This window comes from Delphinapterus leucas, chromosome 1 (genome assembly GCF_059928025.1).
Source record: "Delphinapterus leucas isolate spDelLeu-1000000601 "Yukka" chromosome 1, BTC_Dleu_Yukka2, whole genome shotgun sequence".
Classification (NCBI taxonomy): Eukaryota; Metazoa; Chordata; class Mammalia; order Artiodactyla; family Monodontidae; genus Delphinapterus; species Delphinapterus leucas.
In genome coordinates, this window is record NC_143129.1 from 50,241,622 (window position 1) to 50,266,310 (window position 24,689).

Consider the following 24,689-nt stretch of genomic DNA (forward strand, 5'->3'; position numbering starts at 1 on the left):
TAAGCACACTATAAAGAACTACTATGTGCAAGAAATTGTGTCAAGTGGGATGGCACGAAGATGAATAATACTTGGCCTCTGCCCTTGAGTAACTCAGAGTACAACTGGAATGATGGAAGTAGACAAACAGCAATACAATAACAAACATTCGTAGAGCTTCCATTTTGTGTAAAGCATTGTTCTAAGTACTTAACATATGGTAACATTTAATATTCAGAAAAATCCCCATGAGGTAGGGGACATATATACACGCTTGTTTTATAGATTTAGAAACTGAAACGAAAAAAGGTAACATAACTTGCCCAAGTGATAAAGCTGGTAAGTGGCAAAGGTAGGATTTCACTTCAGGCAGTCTGGCTCTAAAATCCATTTCTTAAATCGTATTCTTAAATACTGTGCTCATACTAAGGAGTCATACCCAGTCTCTCAATTAAACTTTCACTAAGGGGGACTCCTGTTCTACCCTCTCGCCAGTTTGGGGATGAAGATCAGCATATTCCTCTGACTGGCTCATACTCCTTTGATTTGAGTTTCTGTAGCTTAAAATCAAAGATGCTGAATAAAAGAGGTAGGAAATAATAAATGATGATCTCAAGGAGTTCACATTCAGTGTGGGAGAAACAAATGTAAAGACATGATTCCAAAAAGCTATAAAATAGCCACAGAGAGACTGAAGAAACACAGTTGCAGCATTCTGAATAGCGGTAATAGTCACTTAGGTCCTGCAAAAAATCCCAATCTTATTCAGGACAACAAAATCCAGGCAACTCTAGATGTGCTGGGGTGGCTTATCTGACATCAGTAAAATAAACTGCCAGTCACAATGACTTGCATTACTCTAAAGCTAAAGCCCAGAGAATCGCTTCCAGTTTGAAATGGCCTATTAGATGGTCTTTTTTCAAAGTTCCTGTTCGGTTTTGTCTCAAAATGCATTAAGGGTCTTCTTAGCTCTCAGGTTTGCACTTTTTTTTTCTGGCGAAGTCTAGGACTGCCTGTCTAAATCATTAATGCCTCTATAAAGTTAAGGGCTTTCCACTTTTACCACGTTAAGGTATGCATTTCTGTGTATTAAACTTTCTTCTACTTCATCATGCTATTCTACTCTTTTTCCTTCTGCCCTAAATAATTCTTAATTCTTACAAGAAACAGCAGTTAACAGTGACTCCAAGGTTATGATATGTAGCTTCCTAATCTTACTTTTTCCAAGGTGTCATCTACGAGTCACGTTAATGTGTAAGAAACTGAATGTAACAGAAAGATGAAAATCTTTGGGTTATGAAATCTGGTTGACTGTCGGATATTTCTTTTCTTTAGTGCTCCTTCAAAACTTTGAAATGTATCTAACCATATTTTATAAAGGACGCTAATAAAAATGTAGATCTTCTCTTATACAGTTCAATTTTTCCTGAAATGCTGTGTATCAACAGAAGCTTTGCAAGTTGTCCAAACGCTGACTTGAGACCACTCAACTTCCCTGGACTCTGTTTTCCTAGTCTACAAAATAAAGAATTTGGATCATAGCAGGTCGGAAAATCTAATTTTAGGATTCTCTAAGTCCAAGTACAGAACATCTGCATTTTCCAAATGGTAGATCAATAATGATAATATTGTGGGCCTAGGACATAATACAGTACTGCACATACCAGCAACCTTAATTAAAGTGCTTATATAAAATATTTTGGGGGAAAGAAACAACCTTCAGCTCCTTACTGCTATTCTCAAAGGTTTGCTACTGTGGGAACTGTAGGGAGGATGACATTAATAATGCTTTATTTTCAATAAAGAATTTAACAAATTCTTTTAGAAGAGTAATCAAACATGAAATAATCTACGGATTCTGGTTAGAAGTCACAGAACTACAATTTGGAAACAAGTAGTTCTGTTACGGTGGCAGGGTAAGAAGTGGTTTTTAAGAACGAACGTGTTCAACAACTTCTGTTCCAAAAGTTTTTCAATTTTAACAATATAAACACAAGGCAACATTTTCTGTAACGTTACCTTAAAACATACAAATAAAAGCTACACTCAAACTCCTCTTGGCTTTTTAAAATCCTCTTTCTGGAAAATAAACCGAGCTCCTTAAATTCCTATTAAATCACTGTTACCAACTCCGCCACCAAAAAACCAAAAAATCTAAGTAAGATAAGTCTCATAACTGGACTTGAGTGTGTCGCACAGGAGTGACCGTCCATATATTTCCTATACTCTATCCCTTTCTGTCCTCCTTGAAAAGGCAGTTCTCTGTGCCCGAGTGCACACCCATCACACACACACACACACGGATTCCACCCTCAGGCTGACTCACCTGTACTCAGACTGTGCACGCGTGGCAGACAAATCTGTCGAACTGTCAGACCACCTGAGAAAGGTGTTCAGGGCGCAAGTACCAGCCTCCAGGGACCAGATTCCACACCGGTCCCAATTCCACAGTCAATGAATTCATCAGAAAGCGACGAACTTCCCGTACCTCACTTCCTACTCCACACCCGGGGTCTCTGGAGTCAGGTGGCTCAGATTGATGACGCACGCTGGCCCCCTCCTTTCACCGCAGTGCCTCAGCCAAACCGACTGCGGTCGCCACCCCGCCCCCTTCCGGGCGCCATTAAGAGCGTGGCGGTAGCCCGGCGTCTGCCGTCCGGCCCTGCCGGGACCGATGCCCTCTAGCGGCCCAGTGTCTAAAAGCCGCCAAAGAGGACGACCCATGGCATCCCGGAGCTGTGACAGTAAGGTCGCCCTCCTCTTCAGGGAGGAACGTAGGTTAACGGGTACTATGTGGCGCCACCTCGCGTATAAGTGGTCGCGCGGCAGGCAAGGAGAGCCGGGGGGCGGGGAGAAAGGAGGAAGCGGACTTGGTGGTGCAGAATTGGGCTCACGGAAGGGATTGGGGAAAACTACGTTTCCCTGAAGCCTACGCGGCTAGAAGCGGGTTGAAAAGGGGGCCGGAAAGCGGAGTGCACGACAGGGGTCAGAGACTGCCTCTGAACTCGGATTCCCAGGGTGAATCACAGCTTCCGGTGATTGCGCGCGCACTGCGGCCGCGGGCGCTGCGGCGCGTCTGGTGCACCAGTTAACGCGGGACTCGATTTCCCAGGGTCCCGCCGCTTGAGTCTCCGTCGGGCGGGCGCGCGCGAGACACCGAGCGAGGTGGCAGAGGCGGCAGCCCAGGCTTCTGGGTCCTCTTCGTCTTCGCCTTTCTTCTCCGTTTCTGCTCCGTCGGCCGCTGCCGCCACGGTCCCCGGCCCGATCGACATGGCGGCGGTGTTGCAGCAAGTCCTGGAGCGCACGGAACTGAACAAGCTGCCCAAGTCGGTCCAGAACAAACTTGAGAAGTTCCTTGCTGACCAGCAGTCCGAGATCGATGGCCTCAAGGGGCGGCACGAGAAATTTAAGGTGGAGAGCGGTAAGTGCGACGCTCTTCGCGCCCTTGTTTCTGGACGCGACCCCAGCGATGGCTGGTCTCCTCCCCTTGCAAGCTCGCACCATCCACGGCTTCACTGCTAGCTAGCATCGCTTCTCCGGCTCCGTGGGCACCATAGGCCTTCTCGTAACTGCTTCCCTCACAGTTTGATACGAAGGAGCCTGTTTGTTTGTTTTTAAAATGTAAATCCACATTGAGTTCCTGTTTTCTTTGTAATTAGGGTGGTCTCATTTAGGGACGCCTAACGTTGTCTGGCAAACAGAAATTGTGAAGATTTGGGTCTGTTTACACCGGACTAGGGATCTGCGACTCCTAACTCTTCTAAGCCTAGAGTACCCTGTCTGTATGTTGCACGTTAAATGATAGTAATTTCTGCTCTGTTTTCTAGTCATCTGCCTTCAAAGGCCTATGTCTTTAATGATAACTTCCTGCACTTGTTCTGAGTCTGTCTCGCTCTGGTCCGTTTTGTGTTCACAAGAACGAGTAGATGCATAAGGCAGCGCTGGAAACACAGTGCACGTGCAGTAAATGTTTAATATATACGACTTCTTTCTAAAAGTTGGACTTTGATAGAAAATATATTAAGACCTTATAAATACCTGTAGTAGACCCTCAAATAAGAAAGTTCCTCACAATGGTGACTTGAATATCATTGAAGAAATATTAAGAGCATAGTAATTATCATTAGTAAAATACAAACCATCTGTTGTGTGTCCTGGTTTACTAGGTTGTGTGTCTTGGTTAACCAGGTTTTTTTTGGGGGTGGGGCGGGCGGTGCGGGATTGGTAACCGGTTTTTGCTAAGTGGATTGAAAATTCTGAAGAAGTTTTCATTTTAAAAAAATAAATAAAATTACTAAGCAGAATTGATGTTGAAAATTAATTCTCTGAATCCCAACACTGAATATAGTGCACTGCATTCTATGTGTTAATTTACACAATAAATATTGAGCGTCTTCTATGTGCTTCTAATGTGTTGAACAGTACACTATCAGTCGCTTCCCTTGGAAAGTTAACATGTTTATTTTTACATAAATTTAGTAATTTTATATGTTCAGGCATTATTTTGGCTATTTTAAAACAAACCTTTTTAAAGCAAAGCAGTTTTTAACCTAAATAATTTTTTCTCCATTTAATAAATATATTTTTTTGGTCTGCTTTATGCTAAGAAGTCTACTGATGTGTGGGGAAAATACTATGATAAATGAGACATGTTGCCTGCCTTGAAGAATTTCATAATCTTGTGGAATAGGCAGAAAAATAATTTGTTAAAACCTTCTCAGGCCTTATTTTCTTTTGTCATTTTACATATGTCAGTTGGAAATGTTGGATTAAAGTCCTTTTCTGTACTCGATCTATTTATCTTTACTCAAATTCTCTCTTATTTGGAGTGTGGGTCCCAATACTATGTCTTAAATTTTAAAATCAAGGTTATCAAAAATAAGTAGCAGTGTCGACAGTGTGTACATGTATGTTTGATTTTTTTTTTTTTCCCTCTGATCATCTGTAGAACAACAGTACTTTGAGATAGAGAAGAGGCTGTCCCACAGTCAGGAGAGACTTGTGAATGAAACACGAGAGTGCCAAAGCTTGCGGCTTGAGCTGGAGAAGCTCAGTAAGTATTTAATTATATCTTTCTAATATTAGAGTATTGAGGTCTTCAGATCCTCCTTTGTATGCTTTGGAAACATTTATTTACTGTATATGAAAATACTGATTGTCCTTGTTTTCATTTCTGGTAATATCATGTTTTTTTCTTTCAGTGTGATTTTTTTTCATTCAGTGGTAAAGACTTTGAAAGAGTCCAGGGCTTAATGGTCAGGAGGCATGGGTTCTAATTCTGACTGCTATTAAAAACTCTTATGTCATATGTAAATCATAACAGTGTTTGATTATTGTTTATAAAATGGCTAGAGCCACTTGTCTATCTACTTAAACAGCTGTACAGGTCAAATGAGGTATATATGAAAGCATTTTGAAAAGGCTAAAGCATCATCCAACTGAAAAAGTAAAGAGAGTGACTTAATTATTTTTATGTTGTTGAAAAATTAAAGCCTATTAGTTCCATTATTATATTCATGTTTTAACTCTTGTTATGATATTTATAACTACTTATGAACCTCAGGATGTAATTTCCTCTTTAAGGCCTAATTCCATTGAAAGATGAACAGCTATTTTTCTTCTTAATTAATTTTCTTACATCATTAAGTCCTAGAAAGTACACAAGATCTTAAAGGTCCTGACATTTCTTGGGAGGATGATGTGTTTTTTGTGCCTTGTTTACAGAGAAAAAAGCGAATGTCAGGAAGATCTTTATAGAGTATGGGCATAATATTTGTTATTAGGTATAGGTGGATTTTAATTTCATTGGTTATGCAAGAAGCTAATAATTAAGAGAATGGCTGAAACATTAGTCTTCTTTCTTAACCAAGTCCATGCCCATCGGCTGTATGTTTGAGTCGAAACACTTTTCAACTAATTTTGGCACATCTCATTTTTAAAACGTGATGTATACATATGATGGTATGTATACATGTGTAATGAGGGTATGAATACTTGAGTAGCTACATCTGATTTATCACCTGTACACAGTTTTGTCTTGGCATAAAAAAAAAGGTTTGTAGAGCAATAGTGCTAAAAAATTTCAAGAAAATGACTGTGATCCCAGCTTCTTTTATGAGATCTGGAAAAGGGAGAGGGAGGAGAAGATGGGGATGAACCTAGTTAGACATGCCTTCCTGGGGTGTACAGTTTATATTTTTATATTTTTTTAGTTTGGAAGCAGTAAATAACATTAAAATGACATAGAAAATTTGGACAAATTTAGCAGGTTTTTTGTTTTTCTTTTAATAAACGAATTGTTTAACTTGGAAGTAATAATAATGAATTTGTTCATTAAATTACCAGCACATAACATAGACGTGTTTCAGTAGAAGAAAGTTTCAGAAAGTATCATCTTCCTAATTATTGGAATATGTTTAGAAGAGAAACTTTAGGGGAGATAGCCCATTATGAGTAGAGATTGTGGGACTGAAAATTCAGTATCAAGCATAGCTCTTTTTAGCGTGGTAAACCAGCTGAATTAGTTATCCATTATTGTGATTTACTCTGTATACATTTCATGTTTGAAATGTATACTCTGTATACATTTAAATGTTATGATTTATTCTCTTGATTTTGTCTTTTTCCACTTAATTTTTGAATTTGCAAATACAATTAATTCACTTTTTTACGATTGATTTAGAAGATGTCATTGAAAAATAAGGAAATTGGTAATTGCAAATACTTTTTCCTAAAAATGTTGGCTAAAATGATCACAAATATGATTTTGAAGACAGGATAGCATATTTAAAACTTTGTACTAGAAATACAGTAAATTTGGGTTGTACTCACGAATTTGGAACGCAGTGTTGTGCAGCTCTACCTTTCTGAAACTCAGTTTCTTAATTTCAAAACGTGTGTGGGTGGCCATTGAATACAAACTGTCATCGCAAATTTTAAGCTTATGTATGTGTGTTCATAAAATTCCTTTTATCCAGACAGTCAACTGAAGGTGCTAACTGAGAAAAACAAAGAACTTGAAGTGGCTCAGGATCGCAGTATTGCGATTCAGGTAAAAGTTATTCCTGTGAATAAAGCTAATTGTAAACCTGATACTTGAGGAAGTTTTCTATTCTGATTGTGCTTATTGGTTGTTTAGTCAGTGGGAAGATGAAATATGTTCAGTTAGGAGAAGCTACTAACAAAAATGTATATACATAAATTCCTTAATAGGATTTTATGTTTTAATGATTGATTGGATATTCCTTTTACTTATTAGAATATGTAAGTTCTTGATATAAAAAAACACTTGCTTTTAGCTGTGTAGCTCTTAAGTCATGATTTAAAAAAAATTTTTTTGCATTATAAGTGCCATAAATCTGTAAGTAGGGTAGATATTCATAGATCCATCTGGCTGTCTATCCACCCACTTACCTACCTATCTTCCTTCCATTCTTTTAGAAATTATCTATTTAATGCTTACTATTGCCTAGGCATTATTTCAAGTATTGTGATACAGTTGGGGATATGTGTGAATCCACATTGGTAATCATTTCCTTAGAGTAGTGATTAAGAATAACAGATTGAATATGATTACAAGGATTGCGGGCCAGTTTGTTTAATAAAGTGGTCATACCCAATGATTCTTTGATCAGATAGACCTTTAGACTCTTGCCATTGCTTTTTAAAAAGTTGCGTTTGATTGGAGGTTAAAAAATATTTGATATATGGAAGACACTTATAGTGGGAAAGAGTGATAGACTTGATCCAATAGAAATTTAAAATTTTCTACATAAAAAGAATTAAAAAGCAAATAAATCATAGAAAGTATTTTCTCAATAAAAATATGACTATATATATCCTTAATACATGACTACTTTCAAATTATAAGAAAAATTATTCAAAGGGGGAAATGGGCAAAGGTTTTTAAAACCAGACAGGAAGCTGTACAAATAGCCAATAGCAATATGAAATATTATTCTACTTCACTTGTAATCAGAAAAATGCAGATAATGCAACAATGTATTTATTTTTCACCTCCCCATGTTAACACTGATTTTTTTGTTTCTCCTTTTTTTTTTTTTTTTTTTTTAAGCATAATCTTCACTTCTGGCATAAGTGGCTTCACATTGGCAATTATGACTTGAAGAAGAGCCTATAAATTGCCGTTGTCTTGCTGCAAAGCAATTTGACAAAATATATTAAGAGTTTTAAATAATTCTGTTTCTGGGGATCTTTCTTGAGAAATAATTTGAGCCAAGGTGCAGTGATATTCATTAAAGTTTTATTTTATAACAGCAAAAATTAGAAGTAAATTAAGTTTCTTATAAACGCTTGTTGAAGTAATTATATAATTATATGACACTTTCAAGTGATTAAAAAGCGACATGGGAAATTTTTTTGTGAGTCTAGGAAGAATAATTTTTAAAAACCCAAAATATGAACAGAAGTGTTGAGATTATGGGTAGTTTTTAAACATTTTTATGTATAAGCCATAAGTAAGAAAACCAACCATTTTTAAACCACTGCTAATGTTAACTAAGGTGCCAATTCCATGTTCATTTCTATATATTTGATCAACTTGATTTTCTTATTTAAATGTTTTATGCTTACTCCTTTATATGACAGAGCCAGTTTACAAGGACAAAGGAAGAATTAGAAGCTGAGAAAAGAGACTTAATTAGAACCAATGAGAGACTATCTCAAGAACTTGAATATTTAACAGGTATGAAAAAGGACCTTAGTCTCTAACTTCACTCTTTCCTTTCTCTTCTAACAGTGCTAAGATTTAATCCCCAGTCCATTTCTATTAGCTGGTGTTTGTCATAGCTCAGAATAGAGTTCAGAGAAATATCCTGTTGTTTCTCCTACTCATTTATCTCTAGATCATTCTGAGCCCTTAAAGAGGTGTCTATAGACAAGTACACAAATGAAAAACATCTGAAGGAATTTGGACCAAGGTTTATGTACTACAATATTATTTATAGTATCAAATTGGAAACTGTTCAGATGTTCAGTTGTAGAAGCTGAACTCCTTTTGATACAGACACACTTGCTGGTATAAGCTGTCCACAAGCATTCAATATAAGAACCTAAAAGGAGAGCCCATATTTAAAAGCACAGGCTGAAAGAATTAGGAAGCAAGAATATAAGATATTTAGACATAGAATATAATATGTAATACAGTTGATGTATTCAAGTGAATGTGACTCTTAAGCAGTTTAATGGTATCCAGTTCCCTTTGGTTCCTTTTTATAAGATTTTTCAGAATTTTTATTTCTACTGAAGGAAGAATTTTCAAATACTTACGTTACTGTACAATAATAGTCAATTAGTAACTATTCTCAGAAAAATTAATTCAAAGTATTTGTTGATGATTTTGATCAGCTAATGGGTAAGTAAAATTAAATTTTTTCATAAAAACTTTCATGTAAGGAATACAAAAATAATTAAGTATGTATATTCCTGCTGTTTTGAGTGTAAGGTTTTAATATGTACCATTGCTTTTTAACTTCAGAAATGGCTAATTTGTGAAATTTTAATAGACTTTTGGTTAATATGAGGGAATTAATGTTAATGTTGTATATTTAGCTTTAGATACTGCATTTAAAATAAGATAACCAGTATAATTTACATGCTTGGTTGGATGCATGAATTTGACTTCATCATCTATTTGTTAAAATTAAATTTGTGATTAAGTATGGCAGAAACAAGTTAAAATAGAAGAGTTGAGAACTACTTATATAAATGTTTGTATTCCTAGAGATGCATTTTTGATGTTTGGTTCCTCTGACCATTCATTAATCATTTTCACATTCTCTTCTGACCTTTCTAGAGGATGTTAAACGTCTAAGTGAAAAACTTAAAGAAAGCAATGCAACAAAGGGTGAGCTTCAGTTAAAATTGGATGAACTTCAAGCTTCTGATGTTTCTGTTAAGGTGAGAAACAATTTCTAATGCACAGAATACAACTTTTGATTAAAACTCACCTAAATTAAATTTTAAATATAAGCAAGTTATCTATAAATGAATTAAAAGCTATATTTTTTAATATCAGGGAATTAAGTTTTAAGACAGTTTTAATTGAACTGTTTTGCTTATATGATGTTTGTTTCATATTGTTCTTACCTGATTCTCTTTTCTGTTAAGAGTCCATGCAAATACTTATTTCTGTTGTAAAAGTTCTGCTTGTGTACCTTAGCTATACACAAAATCTTTTGAATAACCATATATTATATTTAACTGTAAACCTTTTTTTCTTGGATTTCCTTAGTATCGAGAAAAACGCTTGGAGCAAGAAAAGGAGTTGTTACATAATCAGAATACTTGGCTGAATACAGAGTTGAAGACCAAAACTGATGAACTTCTGGCTCTCGGAAGAGATAAAGGAAATGAAATTCTTGAGCTTAAATGTAATCTTGAAAACAAAAAAGAGGAGGTAATTTAGTAAAATTGTATCTTTATGTTAGTTACAGTTTACATTTGTGTGCCAGCTTATACAAATTTATTCAGTGGAGTACCAAATTAAATATATTGTAAGATTAGGGGTCAATGTGAAGGACATAACTCATAAATATTTGGCCTAGGAAATTAACCAGTTACTTTTTTTTATCAGATTATAATTGATTTACAATGCTGTGTTAGTTTCTACTGTACAATGAAGTGAATCAGCTATATGTATACATATATCCCCTTCCTCTTGGACCTCCCTCCCATCCCCCATCCCACCCATCTAGATTATCACAGAGCACCGAGCTGAGTTCCCTGAGCTATACAGCAGGTTGCCACTAGCTCTCTTTTTTACACATGGTAGTGTATTTATGTCAAACCTAATCTCCCAGTTCATCCACCCTCTGCTTCCCCCACTGTGTCCACACATCCATTCTCTACATTCCTGCCCTGGAAATAGGTTCACCGGTACTATTTTTCTAGATTCCACATGTATGCGTTAATATACGATATTTGTTTTCCCTTTCTGACTTGCATTTAAATAAAGAACTTACATATCCTTGGATGAATTTTCATACTATCTACTGTTTTATGGTGTGTCCTTCCTAAGACACATGTTTAAGAAGTGGTGGTGAGTTTCTCTGAGCTAAAACTAAACATGTTGTTCTGTGAGCTATTTTTCATTTTCTTAAACATTCATATTTTATGTAAAATGCTTTTTTGGGTGTGGGGGATTATTTTGCTTTTACTTGACAGCTAAACTTTATTTTTAACATCTTTATTGGAGTATAATTGCTTTATAATTGTGTGTTAGTTTCTGCTGTATAACAAAGTGTATCAGCTATACATATACACATATCCCCATATCTCCTCCCTCTTGCGTCTCCCTCCCACCCTCCCTATCCCACCCCTCTAGGTGGTCACAAAGCACCAAGCTGATCTCCCTGTGTTATGCACCTGCTTCCACTAGCTTTCTATTTTACATTTGGTAGTGTATATATATCCATGTCACTCTCTCACTTTCTCCCAGCTTACCCTCCCCCTCCCCATGTCCTCAAGTCCATTTTCTACATCTGCGTCTTTATTCCTGTCCTGCCCTTAGGTTCTTCAGAACCATATTTTCTTTTTTTTTTAGATTCCATATATATGTTTTAGCATACGGTATTTGTTTTTCTCTTTCTCACTTGCTTCACTCTGTATGACTGACTCTAGGTCCATCCACTTTACTACAAATAACTCGATTTCATTTCTTTATATGGCTGAGTAATATCCCATTGTATATATGTGCCACATCTTCTTTATCCATTCATCTGTCGATGGACACTTAGGTTGCTTCCATGTCCTGGCTACTGTAAATAGAGCTGCAATGAACATTGTAGTGCATGACTCTTTTTGAATTATGGTTTTCTCAGGGTATATGCCCAGTAGTGGGATTTCAGGGTCATATGTTAGTTCTATTTTTAGTTTTTTCAGAAACCTGCATACTGTTCTCCATAGTGGCTGTATCAGTTTACATACCCACCAACAGTGCAACAGGATTCCCTTTTCTCCACACCCTCTCCAGCATTTATTGTTTGTAGATTTTTTGATGGTGGCCATTCTGACTGGTGTGAGGTGATATCTCATTGTAGTTTTGATTTGCATTTCTCTAACGATTAGTAATGTTGAGCATCCTTTCATGTGTATGTTGGCAATCTGTATATCTTCTTTGGAGAAATGTCTGTTTAGGTCTTCTGCCCATTTTTGGATTGGGTTGTTTGTTTTTTTAATATTGAGCTGCATGAGCTGCTTGTATATTTTGGAGATTAATCATTTGTCTGTTGATTCGTTTGCAAATATTTTCTCCCATTCTGAGGGTTGTCTTTTCATCTTGTTTATGGTTTCCTTTGCTCTGCAAAAGCTTTGAAGTTTCATTAGGTCCCATTTGTTTATTTTTGTTTTTATTTCCATTTCTCTAAGAGGTGGGTCAAAAAGGATCTTGCTGTGATTTATGTCATAGAGTGTTCTGCCTATGTTTTCCTCTAAGAGTTTGATAGTGTCTGGCCTTACATTTAGGTCTCGAATCCATTTTGAGTTTATTTTTGTGTATGGTGTTAGGGAGTGTTCTAATTTCATTCCTTTACATGTAGCTGTCCAGTTTTCCCAGCACCACTTATTGACGGGGCTGTCTTTTCTCCATTATATTCTTGCCTCCTTTATCAAAGATAAGGTGACCATACGTGCGTGGGTTTATCTCTGGGCTTTCTATCCTGTTCCATTGATCTGTATTTCTCTTTTTGTGCCACTACCATACTGTCTTGATTACTGTAGCTTTGTATTATAGTCTGAAGTCACAGAGCCTGATTCCTCTAGCTCCGTTTTTCTTTCACAAGATTGCTTTGGCTATTCGGGGTCTTTTGTGTTTCCATACAAATTGTGAATTTTTTTGTTCTAGTTCTGTGAAAAATGCCACTGGTAGTTTGATAGGGATTGCATTGAATCTGTAGATTGCTTTGGGTAGTATTGTCATTTTCACAGTGTTGATTCTTCCAGTCCAAGGACATGATATATCTCTGTATCATCTTTAATTTCTTTCATCGGTGTCTTATAGTTTGCTGCATACAGGTCTTTTGTCTCCTTAGGTATGTTTATTCCTAGGTATTTTATTGTTTTTGTTGCAATGGTAAATGGGAATGTTTCCTTAATTTCTCTTGCAGAGTTTTCATCATTAGCATAGGAATGCAAGAGATTTCTTTGCATTAATTTTGTATTCTGCTAATTTACCAAATTCATTGGTTAGCTCTAGTAGTTTTCTGCTAGGATTCTCTATGTATAGTATCAGGTCATCTGCAAACAGTGACACCTTTACTTCTTCTCTTCTGATTTGGATTCCTTTTATTTCTTTTTCTTCTGATTGCTGTGGCTAAAACTTCCAAAACTATGTTGAATAATAGTGGTGAGAGTGGGCAACCTTGCTTGTTCCTGATCTTAGTGGAAATGGTTTCAGTTTTTCACCATTGAGGATGATGTTGGCTGTGGGTTTCTCATATATGGCCTTTATTTTATTGAGGTAAGTTCCCTCTCTGCCTGCTTTTTGGAGGTTTTTTTAATCATAAATGGGTGTTAATTTTATTGAAAGCTTTTTCTGCATCTAGTTAGATGATCATATGGCTTTTCTCCTTCAGTTTGTTAATGTGGTATATCATATTGATTGATTTATGTAATTGAAGAATCCTTGCATTCCTGGAATAAACCCGGCTTGATCATGGTGTATGATCCTTTTAATGTGCTGTTGCATTCTGTTTACTAGTGTTTTGTTGAGGATTTTTACGTCTATGTTCATCAGTGATGTTGGCCTGTAGTTTTCTTTCTTTGTGACATCTTTGTCTGGTTTTGACATCAGGGTGATGATGGCCTCGTAGAATAAGTTTGGTAGTGTTCCTCCCACTGCTGTATTTTGGAAGAGTTTGAGAAGGATAGGTGTTAGTTCTTCTCCAAATGTTTGATAGAATTCACCTGTGAAGTTATCTGGTCCTGGGCTTTTGTTTGCTGGAAGATTTTTAATCACAGTTTCAATTTCAGTGCTTGTGATTGGTCTGTTCATATTTTCTGTTTCTTCCTAGTTGAGGCTCAGAAGGTTATGCTTTTCCTAGAATTTTTCCATTTCTTCCAGATTGTGCATTTTATTGGCATATATTTGCTTATAATAATCTCTCATGATCCATTGTATTTCTGCAGTTTCAGTTGTTACTTCTCCTTTTTCATTTCTGATTCTATTGATTTGAGTTTTCTCCCTTTTTATCTTGATGAGTCTGGCTAATGGTTATCAATTTTTTTTATCTTCTCAAAGAACCAGAGTTTAGTTTTATTGATCTTTCCTATCATTTCCTTCATTTCTTTTTCATTTATTTCTGATCTGATCTTTATGATTTCTTTCCTTCTGCTCACTTCGGCATTGTTTTGTTCTTCTTTCTCTAATTGCTTTTGGTGCAAGGTTAGGTTGTTTATTTGAGATGTTTCTTGTTTCTTGAGGTAGGATTGTATTGCTATAAACTTCCCTCTAACAACTGCTTTTGCTGCATGCCATAGGTTTTGGGTCATCATGTTTTCATTGTCATTTGTTTCTAGGTATTTTTTGATTTCCTCAGTGCTCTCTTAGTTATTTAGCAGTGTATTGTTTAGCCTCCATGTGTTTGTATTTTTAACAGATTTTTTTTCTATAATTGATACGTAGTCTCATAGCATGTGGTCGGAAAAGATACTTGATATGATTTCAGTTTTCTTAAAATTACCAAGGCTTGCTTTGGGACCAAATATATGATCTATCCTGGAGAATGTTCCATGAGCACTTGAGAAGAAAGTGTATTCTGTTGTTTTTGGATGGAATGTCCTATAAATATCAATTAAGTCTATCTTATTTAATGTATCATTTAAAGCTTGTGTTTCCTTATTTATTTTCATGTTAGATGATCTGTCCATTGGTGAAAGTGGGGTGTTAATGCCCCCTACTATGATTCTGTTACTGTCAATTTCCCCTTCTATGGCTGTTAGCATTTGCCTTATGTATGTACGTGTTCCTATGTTGGGTGCATAAATATTTACAATTGTTATATCTTCTTCTTGGGTTGATCCCTTCATCATTATGCAGTGCCCTTCTATGTCTCCTATAATAGGCTTTATTTTAAAGTCTATTTTGTGTGATATTGGAATTGCTACTCCCGCTTTCTTTTGATTTCCATTTGCGTGGAATATCTTTTTCCATCCCCTCACTTTCAGCCTGTATGTGTCCCTAGGTCTGAAGTGGGTCTCTTGTAGACAGCATATATACTGGTCTTGTTTCTGTATCCATTCAGCCAGTCTCTGTCTTATGGTTGGAGCATTTAATCCATTTACATTTTAGGTAATTATCGATATGTATGTTTCTGTTACCATTTTCTTAATTGTTTTGGGTTTATTATTGTAGGTCTTTTCCTTCTTTTGTGTTTCCTGCCTATAGAAGTTCCTTTAGCATTTGTTGTAAAGCTGGTTTGGTGGTGCTGAATTCTCTTAGCTTTTGCTTGTCTGTAAAGGCTTTAATTTCTCCGTTGAATCTGAATGAGATCCTTGCTGGATAGGGTAATCTTGGTTGTAGTTTTTTCCAATTCGTCACTTTAAATAGGTCCTGCCACACCTTTTGGTTTGCAGAGTTTCTGCTGAGAAATCAGCTGTTAACCTTATGGAGATTCCCTTGTATGTTATTTGTTGCTTTTCCCTTGCTGCTTTTAATATTTTTTCTTTGTATTTAATTTTTGATAGTTTGATTAGTATGTGTCTTGGCGTGATTCTCTTTGGATTTATCCTTTATGGGACTCTCTGGCTTCCTGGAGTTTATTCAATATTTCCTTTCCCATGTTAGGGCAGTTTTCAACTATCATCTCTTTAAATATTTTCTCAGTCCCTTTCTTTATCTCTTCTTCTTCTGGGACCCCTATAATTTGAATGTTGGTGAATTTCATGTTGTCCCATAGGTCTCTGAGACTGTCCTCAATTCTTTTCATTGTTTTCTTTATTCTGCTCTGCAGTAGTTATTTCCTCTATTTTATCTTCCAGGTCACTTATCTGTTCTTCTGCCTCAGTTATTCTGCTATTGATTCCTTATAGAGAATTTTAAATTTCATTTATTGTGCTGTTCATCATTGTTTGCTCTTTAGTTCTTCTTGGTCCTTGTGAAACGTTTCTTGTATTTTCTTCATTCTATTTCCAAGATTTTGGATCATCTTTACTAACATTACTGTGAATTCTTTTTCAGGTAGACTGCCTATTTCCTCTTCATTTGTTTGGTCTGGTGGGTTTTGCCTGCTCCTTCATCTACCCTGTGTTTCTCTGTCTTCTCATTTTGCTTAACTTACTGTGTTTGTGGTATCCTTTTCGCAGGCTGCAGGTTTGTAATTCCTGTTGTTTTTCGTGTCTGCCCCTAGTGTGTAACGTTGGTTCTTTAGGTTGTGTGGGCTTCCTGGTGGAGTGGACTGGTGTCTGTGTTCTGGTGGATGAGGCTGGATCTTGTCTTTCTGGTGGGCAGGACTGCATCTGGTGGTATATTTTGGGGTGTCTGTGAGCTTATTATGATTTTAGTCAGCCTCTCTGCTAATGGGTGGCGTTGTGTTCCTTTCTTACTAGTTGTTTGGCATGGGGTGTCCAGCACTGGAGCTTGCTGGTTGTTGAGTGAAGCTGGGTCTTAGCATTGAGATGGAGATCTCTGGGAGAGCTTTCACCATTTGATATTACGTGGGGCCGGGAGGTCTCTGGTGGACCAATGTTCTGAACTCGGTTCTCCCACCTCAGAGGCTCATGCTTGACACCCGGCCAGAGCACCAAGACCCTGTCATCCACACAGCTCAGAAGAAAAGGGAGGGAAAAAAAAGGAAGGAAGAAAGAAAGAAAAATAAATTAATTAAATTAAATTAAGTTATTAAGATAAATAACAAAAAAATATTGAAAGTAAAAAATAAAAAAGGAAAGAAAGAAGAGAGCAATGAAACCAATAAACGAATCCACCAATGATAACAAGTGCTAAAAACTATACAAAAAAAAAAAGAAAGAAAATAGACAGAACCCTAGGATAAATGGCAAAAGCAAAGCTATACAGACAAAATCACAAAAGAAGCATACACACACACTCACAAAACGAGAAAAAGGAAAAATATATATACAAAAAAAAAGGGAGAGGGCAACCAAATCAGTAAACAAATCTACCAATGATAATAAGTTCTAAATATTAAACTAAGATAAACATAAAACCAGAAACAAATTAGATGCAGAAAGCAAACCCCAAGTCTACAATTACTCTCAATGTCCACTGCCTCAATTTGGGGTGATTCGTTGTCCATTCATGTATTCCACAGATGCAGGGTACATCAAGTTGATTGTGGAGCTTTAATCCGCTGCTCCTGAGGCTGCTGGGAGGGATTTTCCTTTCTCTTCTTTGTTTGCACAGCTCCTGGGGTTCAGCTTTGGATTTGGACCCACCTCTGTGTGTAGGTCGCCTGTGGGCATCTGTTCCCCACCCAGACAGGACAGGGTTAAAGGAGCAGCTGATTAGGGGGCTCTGGCTCACTCAGTCCTGGTACTTGGCAGCTAAACTTTATACCAAATTAATTTCAGTTAATACAACATCCTTCCCCCCAACCAACTCTACTTCTTTGTTTCTAGGTTTCTAGAATGGAAGAACAGATGAATGGCTTGAAAACATCAAATGAGAATCTTCAAAAGCATGTAGAGGATCTGTTGACCAAACTGAAAGAGGTGTAGTTGACCAGTTTAAAATGTCTCTTTTACAAAAATATTGTAACACTTAGGAAGCTATTGATTTATAAAATGATTTCATATTTTGAACGATTCCTGGTACCACAAAATGGCCAGGGCACTTTCATATGATGTAACTAGGCTAAAATTGCTAGAATCAGTTACATACTATATCCAAAGTACTGTCTAAAAATGAGTATGGTTAATTTTAATGACATTTAAATATCCTACTTTAAGATAAAAATATCATTAACATTTTATCCTTAAGATAATTTATCTCTATAATGACAACTGATTTTAATTTTAGTGTTTTAGTCTTCATCTCTTTACTTTCAAAACTGAATTTTTTATCTTGGCATTTGATAAGCATTCTAAATTCAGTTCAAATCAGACTGTTCTCATTTGGTTTTTGGTGTTGGCTTTTTTTTTTTCCCCTCAGGCCAAGGAACAGCAGGCCAGTATGGAAGAGAAATTCCACAATGAATTAAATGCTCACATAAAACTCTCTAATCTTTACAAGGTAGGTACCGTACCATATGCTTTAGTGTCCTAATGTTGCATTATTGGATGTTGGGTAACTTTTTTAAGATTAAATTTTAGAGTGCTGCTGATGATTCAGAGGCAAAGAGCAATGAACTGACCCGAGCAGTGGATGAATTACACAAACTTTTGAAGGAAACTGGAGAAGGTAAGACTTTCCAATTATGGGAAGATTATTTTGTTTTTAGATAGAAGGTACTGTTTTCTTTACCCTTCTGTAGATTTTTGGATTTGGAGGTCAGATACCTTATTAGGAACAAAATTTGATATAGAAGAAAGATCCTTAGGTCAAGAAATTTTAAATTCTATTTTCAGCAAATATTTGAAAATATAAGTAGCTAACATTTTTCTGTTTCTTTCATTTGATAACCTTATATATATATTCTGATTTGTAATAGGAAATTTTTCTTCCATTTTTGAAACGTTTCCTTTGATAAATACATACAGGTTTATAGTTTGGGTACTCTCTTAATCCATAAATAAGCCTTACTTTTTAAGTTATAATGTATTTTAAAGTCTTTGATTTCATATATTCCTGCTTTTTTTTAATGTAAGTTATTTATGTATGATCTTTTCCAGGCATTTCCTATGTTCTAGACATCTAAGATCAGATTAAAACCAAAGAGACACTTAGAGCCACTTTTTTTATAATTTGAGTTCCCCTATTTTCCCCTCTTATAAAAGGGACATCAAAAGGAGAAATAGATTGACTAGGCAAGGACACCAGAGAAATTATAAGTACATCAAGAGCTTCCAGTGGGTAATAACTGTCAACCACAGCCTCTGTAGAATTTAATATTGTCTGCTGACTATTCTGTTACATTCTGTAACTCAAAGATTTTAATTATGTGCTTGATTGTTCTGTCTCTAAAAATGTTTTTAGCCAATAAAGCAATACAAGATCATCTTCTAGAAGTAGAGGAATCTAAAGATCAAATGGAAAAAGAAATGCTTGAGAAAATAGGGAAATTAGAGAAGGAATTAGAGAATGCAAATGACCTGCTTTCTGCCACAAAACGTAAAGGTATGGATTAATAGATGCTTATTAAAGGTTTGAAATACTAGAACTTCCCTACGTAGTCCTCACTTAACTTCACTAATAGTGTTCTGTTGTGATGTAGGAAACTCATTAAGTTATAGCATTACAATTTATTTATTTTTAGTTCAGCATTACTTTATCTGTATCTTTATTGTATTGTTAGGTATAAGTACCATTTGATCACACATAATTGTGTGTCAATTTCCAGAATAGCTTTAACTATAATTACTGCATGGTTTTTAGAATTCTGTTACTTGTCATATTTTATATAGTCTTCATAGGAATTTATATGTAATGTACAGTAGGTATCACTTTTACTTGTAAGAAATATTAGTGGCTTTACTTTGAAATTTTACAAAAATATACTCGATTTCTGTGTGTTGGCACAGGGGCCATCTTGTCTGAAGAAGAGCTTGCAGCCATGTCTCCTACTGCAGCAGCCGTAGCTAAGATAGTGAAACCTGGCATGAAGCTAACTGAGGTAAAAATGGTATTAAATCTTGTTATTTGCCTTCAGCAAAAGTGTTCACATCTCTCTGACACTTATGCCCCAGAAAAATTATTCTTAAAGTTGCCTAGTGATTAACAGATCATTTTAGGGAAAGCTTTCTTACTTTTTTTTTTTTGTTTGTTTGTTTTTAGTTGTGCCTCATGGGCTCCTTAGTTGTGGCATGCAAACTCTTGGTCCCCGGACCAGGGATCGAATCTGGGCCCCCTGTTTTGGGAGCGTGGAGTCTTAACCAGTGTGCCACCAGGGAAGTCCCCAGGAAAGGCTTTCTTGGTTCCTGGTTCTGTGTAACATACAGTAAACATTTCCATCTTGTGTAATTGCTAATGAATGTTTATGAAGAAGCTAGACAAACTGTATATATCTGTTATGCTTAGGTTTGAAATGACCCCTCTTCTTCTTTCAGCTGTATAATGCTTATGTGGAAACTCAGGATCAGCTGCTTTTGGAGAAACTAGAGAACAAAAGAATTAATAAGTATCTAGATGAAATAGTGAAAGAAGTTGAAGCCAAAGCACCAATTTTGAAACGCCAACGTGAGGAGTATGAACGTGCCCAGAAAGCTGTGGCAAGTTTATCTGTTAAGCTTGAACAAGCTATGAAGGTTGGTTCCATTCCTAAATTTTAACTGTAGAAAAAATACATATGAGAAACCATTTACTAGATAGGGTAGTTCTTTCTTAGAATTAAAGAATTTAAGTTAAAAGGCTAACCACTTCTTCAGTGATAGGGTAATTATATATTTTAAAACTTGTCATTACATTATTAAACATCTGTAATTGCAAAATGTTTTATCTTTATTCAGCTAACATTGAAAACCTTTAGCATCTTTTAAGACATTTGGGATGATTTCTGTAGGGTTCTCTAGTGGATGATAAATAGCCAAATCTCCCTGGTTTACTCTTCAGATTAAAATAACAATCTCTGTTAATAGAACCTTTCTAAATTTAGCAATAGGCATTTTTTGTCAGGCAATTCTGATATTCTGTCTAGAAATGATAATATTGTTTGACTTATCATTGAAAAGAATTCCTTTTTTTAAATATCGTTTCACAATTTGGCAAATCTTTATATACATTATTTTGTTACTGTTCCTTTGCATATTAGAAGTACTAAAGAAGCTTGTAAATATTCTTTACCTCTTAAGATTCCTTTTTAATAGGTAATGGTTTAAAAAGAGTATTTATATGCTGATAATGTTGTTTTTAGGATACAACTGTTATTACTGAGAAATCTTCAAAATTTATTAAGCAAGTTTTATTGGGGAAAATCAGTTAAATCAACTTGTATCTAAACTGATAAATTTTTTTGAGAGTATAAATATATTGTATAAATAAATTGTATCCTTAATTCAACTTAAACTTTTGTTGCTGTTGTTATTACAATTTAGATGTCAGTTTAAATCAGGGTGTATTGTGTCTAATGGTCTCTTTCTCCTAAATCAAATGATGTCTAGCAGTCTTGCCTTGACAGAATATTAGGTTTTAGACACACCTCTGCCCCTTTGATGTGGTTTAAAACGAGGTCCTTTGGATCTACTTGACTTTCTCACTGTTGAGAGTGAGCATTTTGCTTGGAGCTTATTGTCTGAAGGAGGTAGTAAAGTAGAGGGGCTTAAAAATCAGATAATAGCAGCTGTTCATTGTGGGGAAGACCTATTTGTTAATTCATCACTAACATACAGGTACAGTAATAAATACAGACTTTTTTCATAACTGCCGAAGACTTTAAAGATAATTTCTGTATGTTTTTCATCGCTGAATCTTCTGTCCATAACATACATCGTGTCCATTCTAGATTCTGTGGTGCTTATTTGTTAGATTCTTAGAGCTTTATAACCAAATTACTTCCTTCCTTGGCATCTTAATTTATCCCAGTTTGAACTCAGTAGATTTGTGTCGTTACCATCTTTCATGAATATTTGCCTGCTTCATTTTGTCAGCTGAAATTGGTTTATCCATATTCCCTGAGGGCACTGTGCTCAGAGGTACTTTAAACACCAGGAAAAATATGAGCCATCTTTCACTCGAATAGTGTGTAAAACATTATTATGTGAAAACAGTACATTAAGAAGCAAATTTTGTATGAATTTGAGATAAAACATAAGATTTCAAAGATATTTTTTGCTTACATCAAGCTCCTCAAAACTGTGCCCCTAAATCCCTAATGATATTGTGATGCTAAACTTTACAGAGCACTGCAATATGCTGTAATTTCTTTCCTTTTTTTAACAGCCTTGTTACATTGGCTGCTGCTTCTTTAGAATTAATTCCTGATGCATTTTTAATAAAACCAAGTTTTTTATGCATCTTACCCAACATTTTTTACTTTTAACATTTATTTCCAGATAGTATAATAATGATCATCATTGTAATGCAGTCCTTTGTTTTTGTCTTAGTAACGAAGCTTTTGAGAGTATTTCTCTGATATCATTTGATAATAATATGAATTTGGTGTGGCTGTAACATTGTAGTTCACAGTTAACTTAGGGGGAATTCCTCATCGTTATCGTACAGTGATGAACATTATAATGAGCAATATTTGAGATATTAAGAAATACATGTATTCCTATTTTTAAGAAATTTCTCTTTAGAGGCTAGTATATTATATAGAATATTTTTTTTTATAAGTTGATTACTGTGGTATTTGAGCACTGTATATTTTTGTTGTTTGTGTAACTGATATTTATATAGATCTTAGAAGGAAAAACAATTTTCATTTGACTTTTCATTTTAAAGGAGATTCAGCGATTGCAGGAGGGCACAGATAAAGCCAATAAACATTCATCTGTGCTTGAAAGAGACAATCAAAGAATGGAAGTACAAATAAAAGATCTTTCACAACAGGTTAGAATTTTTTGTTTCTTTTCCTGTATTTTTTCCCTGAACTGACTGCCTAGTAGTGTTTGAATCTGTTTGCAGGTATGTAAGGTAGAACTAGCACATATGAAATTCTCATCAACTAAGAAACCACTCTAGCAGAATTGCAACCTAGTCGTCGTTTTCCCGTAGCTGCTCCCCCTTTTCTTTTCCTTACGTGTTTGATAAATTTTCAAATTGAAGGTACTGGTTGTAATAAATGAAGTAATTCAAAGGTAAATAAAAGTTTTCTTCCCCCTGCCCAAGTCCCAGAGTTAACAGAATGGTGTTATTCTTTCACCAATGGTGTATTCTTTCACGTCTTCTTATATGTACAGATACACAAGAGCATATGTAAACATATGTAAACATTCTTTGTTTTTACTAAAATAAAATCATGCATTTTGTATATGCATCTATAAATGCATTACCGTACCACTTTTTTTTTTAACTGAACAGGTTTGGAAATGTAGGTCTGTTTTGTTCATATATTTTACCCTAATTTTTGTGTGTGGGTATACACACGTACACACAAACATAGATAAAAATTTCACATGAATGAAATTAACATCTATTTTCCATGCTCCCCTTCTGCCCCACCACATAACACATATAAAAGCATGTGAGTGCAAGCATACACACACACACACACACACACAAAATGGGTATATATTTCTGTGTGTTTTATTTGGTCTTTGTTTTAGAAAAATGGAACCATGCTTCTGGAATCTGTTTTTTAAAAAAATAGTAGTTTTCATTATGTACGTCCATAGAAATGAAAAATAAATTTTTTCATTAAGGTTTTCTTTATTTAGGCCTTAATATCTAAAATGATAAGCTTGATGTTTTGTTTTTCAAGATAATTTAATACTAAGTTGACAGTGTTCATAAAGTAACATTGTCATTTGAAAATTTTTACTTCTAAACATTTCCAGAATCAAAGCCAATACTATTTGATAACATATTAAAACCCTTTTTTAGATTAGAGTGCTTCTAATGGAACTTGAAGAAGCGAGGGGTAACCATGTAATCCGTGATGAGGAAGTAAGCTCTGCTGATATAAGTAGTTCATCTGAAGTAATATCACAGCACCTAGTATCTTACAGAAACATTGAAGAGCTTCAACAGCAAAATCAACGTCTCTTAGTGGCCCTTCGGGAACTTGGGGAAACCAGAGAAAGAGAAGAACAAGAAACAACTTCATCCAAGTAAGCAATAGACTACTTTGGTTTATTCAGCAAACATTTATTGAAACCTTTTGTGTGCCCCTAACAGTGCTGGATATTGGGAATATAGTGATTAAGGAGAAAAAAAAAAACAGCTGAGCAACAATACCCAAAAAAACAAAAATTATACTCTCAGGGAACTTAGTTTGTGGTTGAGACTGATAATAGATAAAATAGATAATAAGATCAATAAATAGATAATTTTAGTTCAGTGTGATTAGTGCTGTAATAGATGAGCCTATCCATGGGAGCGTAGGGTATGAGACCCAGCCTAGATTTTAGGGAACAGGCCAGGCTTCATGGAGAAGATATTTAAGGAATTACAGTAAAGAATTTTTGGGGAAAAAATGGTTTTGGTACTAGAGGAGGAAGAATGGCTATGAAAGTAAGAAGACTGGAGTTTGGACTCAGTGGAATTGGTTTAATTTTTGCAAACAAATTTTTCAGATGACGTTGGTGAGTGCCTGTGTCCTATATGGTGGGGGTTTTAAAAGTGATTCTTAAAATAGCAGCAGAAGAAAGAAAGGATAAGAGAGATGAAAATACTGTGCTTAATGATAGGCGATAAAATGCTTAGTCAATTTGCAATAGAAATTATGACTGCCTCTCAATCTCAGTCCTGTGAAACAGACTGATTTCTTTTCCTGCAGAATAACTGAGCTTCAGCTCAAACTTGAGAGCGCCCTCGCTGAACTGGAGCAACTCCGTGAATCACGGCGACATCAAATGCAGCTTGTTGATTCCATAGTTCGTCAGCGTGATATGTACCGCATTTTGTTGTCACAGACAACAGGAGTTACCATTCCTTTACAAGGTAGGTTTTTATACGTATCTTAAAAGTTTCCAAGTAT

General features: G+C 35.6%; 2 protein-coding genes across 15 annotated transcripts in view; one reads left to right on the forward strand and one right to left on the reverse strand.

Moving 5' to 3' along the window:
- Positions 1–2,532, reverse strand: part of ODR4 (odr-4 GPCR localization factor homolog) — a 144,835-nt gene extending 142,303 nt beyond the window's left edge. For 5 of the 7 annotated variants that reach the window (XR_016392870.1, XR_016392871.1, XM_022593380.3 and 2 more), the window contains exon 1: positions 2,306–2,525. The gene's annotated coding sequence lies outside the window, so the exon portion shown is untranslated. Of the gene's footprint in view, positions 1–2,305 lie in introns of all 7 variants that reach the window. The other 2 variants (XR_016392874.1, XM_089909870.1) reach the window with 1 other exon arrangement.
- A 106-nt stretch (positions 2,533–2,638) lies between these two features.
- Positions 2,639–24,689, forward strand: part of TPR (translocated promoter region, nuclear basket protein) — a 64,650-nt gene continuing 42,599 nt past the window's right edge. For 3 of the 8 annotated variants that reach the window (XM_089909800.1, XM_089909814.1, XM_089909807.1), the window contains exons 1-16: positions 2,639–2,753; positions 3,092–3,400; positions 4,928–5,032; positions 6,957–7,030; positions 8,587–8,683; positions 9,794–9,897; positions 10,232–10,396; positions 17,575–17,667; positions 18,107–18,187; positions 18,268–18,355; positions 19,091–19,231; positions 19,636–19,727; positions 20,161–20,358; positions 22,493–22,600; positions 23,594–23,820; positions 24,456–24,652. In XM_089909800.1, coding sequence (XP_089765926.1) covers positions 2,654–2,753; positions 3,092–3,400; positions 4,928–5,032; positions 6,957–7,030; positions 8,587–8,683; positions 9,794–9,897; positions 10,232–10,396; positions 17,575–17,667; positions 18,107–18,187; positions 18,268–18,355; positions 19,091–19,231; positions 19,636–19,727; positions 20,161–20,358; positions 22,493–22,600; positions 23,594–23,820; positions 24,456–24,652 — 2,179 coding nt within the window. In that variant the 5' untranslated portion in view covers positions 2,639–2,653. The remainder of the gene's footprint in view (positions 2,754–3,091; positions 3,401–4,927; positions 5,033–6,956; positions 7,031–8,586; positions 8,684–9,793; positions 9,898–10,231; positions 10,397–17,574; positions 17,668–18,106; positions 18,188–18,267; positions 18,356–19,090; positions 19,232–19,635; positions 19,728–20,160; positions 20,359–22,492; positions 22,601–23,593; positions 23,821–24,455; positions 24,653–24,689) is intronic. The other 5 variants (XM_089909821.1, XM_089909825.1, XM_089909830.1 and 2 more) reach the window with 3 other exon arrangements.